The sequence below is a fragment of the Paramacrobiotus metropolitanus genome, unplaced genomic scaffold (assembly GCF_019649055.1).
Source record: "Paramacrobiotus metropolitanus isolate TYO unplaced genomic scaffold, Prichtersi_v1.0 Parri_scaffold0000119, whole genome shotgun sequence".
NCBI lineage: Eukaryota > Metazoa > Tardigrada > Eutardigrada > Parachela > Macrobiotidae > Paramacrobiotus > Paramacrobiotus metropolitanus.
Window position 1 is genome coordinate 125260 of NW_026570339.1, and position 7463 is coordinate 132722.

Consider the following 7463-nt stretch of genomic DNA (forward strand, 5'->3'; position numbering starts at 1 on the left):
TGCCAATTGAAAAACAAACCGCCCGCGGGCAGCGCTGTTACCGCACGGCTGTATCCATCTCGGATGTTACGTGTGAAACCATCCTCAGCGATTAATTATACAATGTAATCTACATATTACAGCAAAATATTTTCCCCGTCGGCCGATTAATGCAGTTATTGCGCCCATCAATCAGCGCGCCGACTGGAAAAGTAGTTAAATTAAAAACGGTTTTTCCGTGTCGCGGAGAGACACCTCCGCATTGTGCAGGTGACAAATGACCGTCCTAAATGTCCTTGTCACAAGCAACAACAGTGATCAAGAACAGTGAAGCGGCATTGTGCGCATCTGCCGTTCCGACAGACGACACCGGGAACAATGCGCTGCTTCAGTTTGCAGGTTGAAAATCGCCGCGGCGCACTTCGCTCTAGTTATGGCCGTTGCGCAGCGCCATCCTGGCCATCCACACGCTGCTAATAATTATTATAAGTATAGTATGTATACAGATTGCTGATGTGTAAAGTATTGATTTTCCAACGAAATAATGATAATTATAACTATGTAGCGGCGTGTAAGTGCACGTACGAGTAATTAATCTTCGTGCCGGCTGTATTGCTTGCGCCAATCGCCATTATAACTGTTTAAGAGCCATTGCCATTCGCACTTGCGCTTTATTGGCAATAGCCAGTTTAGCCACTCGATTAACGAAAGATGCAAACGCTGCTACACTGCGCGGTAGTAACAATTTAAACATTAGAAAAATAACCCAAGTCTTATTCGCGCTTATAATACAGCATTATTGTAAGAATTTTCACAATTATTGTTGTATATTAATATAGTGTCATAATGGATAAGTACGTTGTGCAGGAAACTGTTACCACTGTAAGTACTGTACGATAGGAAAACTGTATCCATTTATTCCATCGGATGGATACTCGCCCTGACAACCGGTTTGTGATAGTTATCAATGTTTGGAAAATGTGCGGCATCTGTACTACGCGGTGTCTATGTTTCACTCGCTTTCGTCCGCAATACGAGTATAATAATAATAATACAATACAGTATACATACGGTTATACACTTATACTCGTCTAGCTAAACGCGGTCGTCAATGTACGAATTTCTGTAGCAATTAAATATTGAAGAAATTGACGAGTATACATACACACATGTACTGCGTTGCTGCGCCCAGCCGGACGTTATACCTAAATGCCTTATTATAGCCGAATAACCGCTAATTGTTTGCTGGACCTGGAACATCCTTCTAGATCTGTCGGCACAACAAGGAACAAGGGACAACGGTGGAACAGTATATTTTGTCATCCGAATGTGGCGTGCAACAGGGAGACCCTTTGGGCCCCTTTCTTTTCTGTCTTGTTCTTCATGTTTTAGCCATTACCTTGACTACGGAGCTCAGCGCTTGGTTTCTGGACGATGGAACGTTAGGCGGATCCCCTGCAAGCGTGTTGGAAAATTTTACGCGAATTGTCGAGGACGCACGTTCCATTGGGCTGGAAATCAATATTGCAAAATGCGAATTATTTGTTTCTGGAGGGACGCTTAGCATTCAACAGAAAGTGATTGCTGATTTTGTCACTCAACACCCTCAGTCCGTGTCTTGTCGAGCTCCACCCTCACACTGCTTGGAGCCCAGCGGGCGGCAGTGTGCTGGCCCGCGCTGTCGACCGATCAGATATCTGTCCATGCAGGTAGACATCCTGCGCACCACGCTGCTTGCTGCAACATCGACATCGACATCCAGCCGGCACAGCTGCAGTACAAGTACAGCCAGACACCGGCCAACGGCCGCATTACAGCGGACGCGTCCGTCGCTAACGGCCAGTGCCGCTGCGAGCTACAGCTGAGCACACCATGCATTTTCCCATGCATCCACACTTCCTGCACTGCAGTTCTGCAAGTGCCACAGTTGATTATTTACGCTGCATGCGACACCGGTTCATCGCTGCATCGTTGCAACCGCAGGAGCTAAGCAACCGCAGCTCAACTTGCCCAACCTCTTGGCACACTATTCCAGGACCACGGTTCATGTGCGACCTGTGCCCAAACCTATGATGACTGATCATGATGAATGTACGCATTGTACGGTAGCGGAAAGTAAATTTGTTGTAGTCGTACCCTGTACTCTGTAATAAGCAGCAGTAGCACGATACGAGTCCAAACTAAGTAGCAGAATAAATGCCTGCACTGGCCTGTAAAATGGGTATCGCATCCTTCACATGATTGTAAGTACAAATTGAGTACTAAAAAAACGAGATTTATATATAGCAAAAACACTTTATTTATAGCAGAATAAATTCATAACAGCAATTATAGCACTTGCTCAGGGCGATCCCAATATTAATCGAGAATTGTGCCCATCAATGGCCATCCCACCGACGGCGTTCCCGCGTTATATCTGGATAGAGAAGTTGGTCGCTGTCTAAACAACTCTTTCACACGTTCCGGGCCTAGCTGCGGCCGGCACATGTGCACAGTGGGCGGTGATACCGTTCTCAGGCCTTTCCGGCCACGAGCTGCTGAATTTCTTCCGACTCCCGGGGCACACGCTTCGTACATTGCAAATGCTGTCGGTTTGGAGGCGCGTTATAATTATACCGTCGCATGCATATGAGGGCTTCGATCCGACCCGGTGCATGGCCAGGTCATCGTATCATGATCGCTATCATCGATCGTAGTTGTACTTGTACCGCATCGAACATGAGCACTGTACAGATAATTGTTGTAGTTGTCCATGTACAGCGCTAGGGCCGGGCCAGCAGATGGAATAAAGGTCACTGTGTTCTACGGAATCACGCTGCCGCTGTCAGCTAGCCTATACATACTCGATACCGGTACAGAATGCTGCGCGTCAAGAAATTTCCGGCTGCACTCTGCATAGCACTGTCGCACATTTTCTTTCTTGTTGCTTAGTTTTTTCCCGAATATGATCATATCCACTGGATTATGGCGCAGGCCAAAGCACGCTTAAATTTTCGGGTTTTAACAAGGAAGGGAAATGTTATTGGACAAGTAGAAGGAACTGACCACAGGGCCGGGGCTGGGGCAGCCGACCGCGGCCGCGTCACTGCATGCCGTCTAAATAACTGCATGGGTTGGATTTGTGGCGGTCGAGGTGCACGACTGCATGCAGCTGGTTGTGTTACGGTTCCTTTAAGGGAGCACGTACTCGGCACTGGTCTCACAAATGCAGTTCCACCTGGGATATGTGCCGTGAACGAGCGCTACATGAAAGTGATGAAACTATGAAGGTCTGGCGAGTGGCGACCGCTATAATTACCGGTTCGGAACCCTGATATTCATATGATGGGCGTATACGTACGTATGGTTTGCTGCCGGTTATTGCAGGACGGACGGAGATCGGTGTTTGGGAGATTTCTCGTGTATTCTCGTATTACCGGTATCTACGGTTATAATTTTATTTACCACGCTGTGCACTTGTTGCCATACTTTCTCCTCACCGGTCAGTTATCCTAGGCCTATCAGCTGAATACTGTCCACTGAATTATTGTACTTATTCTCATGTGGCGAGGAACTGCAGGAGAAAATATTATTATAATTAATACTCGGCAAAGAACTTTAGTACTGAACCACAACTGAAGCACTAACACTCTGATGGAGCTCATACACATCATCGTCATATAGATAATTACATATATACTCCCAAATAATATAAGGGGCGGAAACAGAGATACTGCAGCATACACAGAGGAGGGACGACTCCGGTCCCTTCACAATCATAATAATAGGAGCAAGTACCAATATCACATATGCATGGTGACTCGGTGAGCAGTGCATGAGCAGTGACTGAGCACAGAATCTGATATAATTATAGTCAGATACGGGAAATACTATTTACGAGTGCAGTCACGCTGACTCACGCATGCTGCCGGCGGACGACGCCTCACAGTCGCCGGCAATCGTGTGCTGTTAAAAATAGAGAGGTATGCATAGCCAGTGAAATCAGCAACATGTGGTACTTACTTATCCTGTTATCGCATATAATATTATCATATATATCTACTTACTAGTTAGTTTGGTGCACCTAATGGTAAGCCTAGACGTTTCGTGAATATTTGATTTCCTATAGCAATTGAATATAATTATACGGCGCTGCCGTACTGCATGGAATGGGATAATAATTACAGTGTGTCTTGTGGTTATTGGAGAAGTGAAGTACCAGTGTACATGTATCAGTTTATTCACAATCACAACCACCGAAATTAATTTGATCATTTTTCTTTCCATCCCGCGGTCCAATGTTAACGCCGCGTCAGACTGAGCAATTTGGCAGTAGTTGCCAATATCGATACGATGACAGTAACTTGGTTGGATCCGGAAGCTTCGGTGAGGTGTACACAGCCAGGATTACGGAGCGAGGCGATTATGTGGGAGAGGACGTTGTCGCTGTTAGACGGGTCAGCATAATGCACAAGAGTCTGGTGGAGGATCCTGAAAACTATGGCAAGTTACGGGAGAGATTCCAACTCCTGCTCAATCTCCAACACATTCATCTGGTGCAGTACCATCAGATCTCCATCATTCCCACACGTATGGCTGCAGCGGTTAAGTTGATGATGGACTATTATCCTAGTGAGAATGCTGGCTGTGAATGGTACTGTACTATAGGCATCATACTGTAATAAGCACTCTTTTTGTATGGTTGCACTTGGCTGACATCTCTTCGTAGACGTCAGAATGTTTTCGCCATTTTTCTTTTTCAGCTCAGGCTTTGCTCCGACAACATGAGTATTACCTGTACTTCTATACGTATAATGTAGCGGATGCGAAAACTCAGGCCCAGGGCGTGCTGCTGGCGATAAATGTTTTTGGTACTGTCGGCGAAAATCAAAAATTCATGACGTCACTGAATGATTGTGATTGGCTGACCTTTTTCGCCCTGTTTGGAATCTTGCCGTGCTCGGCAGCAGGAAGTGCGTGGTTCTGGAAGGCAGCTTGTGATGTTGCCAAAAACTTCAAATTTTGGCAACATCGTTTTGGTGTGGGGGGACGCTGGGGGTTGTTGCCGAACATGTCCGAAATTCAGATTATGTTTGTGCCATTGCTCACCTACCTTCGTCTTGCAATTACGATTATCGCCGTTTGAATTTACAACTTTACCGTGCAGATTCCTTTTGCTTTTCTCGTACGCACAATGCACATGCCTTTTTTTAAGTAGAATTTCCGGCTTTTACAAAATTGAAGCTGCTTTGAATAAGCTGGGCAGATACTGAATTAACGCTGCAACTTGAAACCTGCCGCAGACAAGCAGCTTGTTTTCGCATTCCCGTCAATATAGTATACTCGTACATCTAAGTTACTTAGAGTACAGAATCGGCTGATGCAGAACGAACAGTAATAACTTAGAATCTGTCATATTTAGTCAGGAATTACATTTGTGTCATTTGTGTTAGGCAGGACAATATACGTACTGTACTCATACTGTAAGAATGTTGCGCCCAAGAATCGATGGCGCTACAGAACAAAACTGGGCAAGAAATTACCAATGCACTCTGGTGTGCGATGGCGTAGGGAGTAAGGGACTGGAGACCTTCGGTACGACGTACACCGTGTGCGGTTGCACATACAGTACCGAAAACCCGCTACGATGCACCGCTTTGAGAAACGAATATGTTTCATTATTACGCGCCAACAATATGTTGCATTACTACAGTACTACGAGTAGAACTGTAGTACGTAGTATGATAATCATTCTGATATTACCGCACAAGCACAGGTGTCTGTACACATATTCAACGTCATAATTATTATTTAGTTAATATTGTATACTTACTTTAATATAAAGTACTGGTGTGCTATATTATGTACAACAGTACATAATGGGTACGCGCACTCCACAAAGAGCGCACTCCAGCGACATAACTAGCAAAATGTTTGAATAAACGTTACCTCCGGTAGACCATAGGAAACATGACGCGGTGTACAATAACGGTCAAGGTGTTTGGCAGACAGTTGACTGTTGTATACTGTATATGGCCGTCCGTGTATTGTACGTTTCTGTCAGTTACGAATGCCGGTCAGAAGGAAACGCAAAAGTATTATGTCATCCATTGCAGATGGCAACTTGCAGACGAAGCTGCAGAGGATGAAAGACAGCGGAATCCATCTGCATTGTAGAGAGGCTGTGGGGCACGCGCTGGACCTCGCTGACGGATTGGCTTTCCTTCATCAGAACAATATAGTTCACGGTGACCTGAAGCCGGAAAATGTGCTAATTGACCGCTCCAGCGCCCATGGCCAGCTGCAGCAGGAGAATCTGCGTATTTCCGACCTGGACCATCTCGTGACCCTTCAACGGAGCACCGTCAGCGCGCTGGGTGGCGAGCATTTCCGCGGCAGCGAGCGCTACATGTCGCCGGAAATGCTGCGGGCGATAGGACCCCCCGTGAGCCGGCATACGTGGCCGGTGCTGCCCGGCTGCGCCACGGACATGTGGAGCGTGGGATGTATCCTGCTGCAGTTAGTCCGCTGCATGACGGGAGACTACAGGGAAATACTGCACCATCCGGTCAGCGGGCAAGTGCGGGGCGCCGGCGCGACAGAAACCCTCAAAGATCTGGCCTTCTCGACAGCGGTTATGAGCGGTTACATTCCCGTCGTCCTCGTCAGTGATGCCGCATGCACGGCCGTGCCGCCCGAACTAGCCGCGTGTATTGGAGACTGCCTACGCACCGCCGGTGACCAGAGAATAACGGCGCAGCAGTTGTGCGATCGTTTGTCACACATCAACTAATACAAAGTAGACTCGTGGACCTTCAAGCCATAGCGATTTTGCTGTTTTTCCAAGTGACTCTGACAGGCCTAGGTACATGTAAGAACATCCTTTAATTTCGCACTGGTGTGGTGCTGTACAACTGTACCTACTTAATGTACATACGTACTATAAAGTTAATTATCGTAGCAGCGATTGCCAATGTTGTGTTACGTACTTGTTGTCACTTATTGCAGTGCAATAGTCACTATCATTCATCGTCGGTTGTAGTAGAGAATAATTTAATAAATATTGTAAACTAATAAATTTCATCCCGCAATGATGACTTGTTGACCACAACCCTGTCGGCTTAATATGACACCTTTTTCAACTGAATAACTACAGAGTATGTTTGTTTGTAAATGCTACAGCATAACCGGCATCGCGCGTACTGCTGATACAGAGTACAAGTACTTCGTACTAGTACTGTTTTGTCTAAGTCATTAATAAAATTTATTATCAGTCGGTGTGGCATATCTTATGTTTTATTGATAAACAGTGCGTTAATGGTTTTTTAGAAAAAATACGAGATAATAATATACTGTCTCACGGAGCGGAATTGGCACGCTCTTGCAGCTGTTGCATCTCACGCTGGAGAAACCAATTTCCGCTGTACTTGACCGTTTTAGTATTTATGATATTAGTGTAGGATCCAGCGTCTTCTAACGGAAAGGTCAGAATGATTCTGTTGGCA

The 7463-nt window shown here is 46.0% G+C and overlaps 1 protein-coding gene across 2 annotated transcripts; it reads left to right on the forward strand.

Annotated features, from left to right (window-relative positions):
- The first annotated feature begins 3999 nt into the window (after positions 1-3999).
- LOC129598312 (uncharacterized) lies at positions 4000-6915 on the forward strand. 2 transcript variants are annotated; one of them, XM_055496152.1, is made up of 2 exons: positions 4000-4612; positions 6075-6915. In XM_055496152.1, the coding sequence occupies exons 1-2, from the start codon at positions 4597-4599 to the stop codon at positions 6749-6751; spliced, it is 693 nt and encodes a 230-aa protein (XP_055352127.1). In that variant the 5' UTR covers positions 4000-4596; the 3' UTR covers positions 6752-6915. The 2 variants fall into 2 exon arrangements, with proteins under 2 accessions (XP_055352127.1, XP_055352126.1); XM_055496151.1 differs by having other exon boundaries at positions 4000-4590.
- The last annotated feature ends 548 nt before the right edge of the window (positions 6916-7463 follow it).

Coding starts and splice junctions, on each gene's coding strand:
- LOC129598312 (XM_055496151.1), top strand. CDS start 4,257: ATGTTAACGCCGCGTCAGACTGAGCAATTTGGCAGTAGTTGCCAATAT. Junction 4,591..6,074: donor GATGATGGACTATTATCCTA/GTGAGAATGCTG, acceptor CATCCATTGCAG/ATGGCAACTTGCAGACGAAG.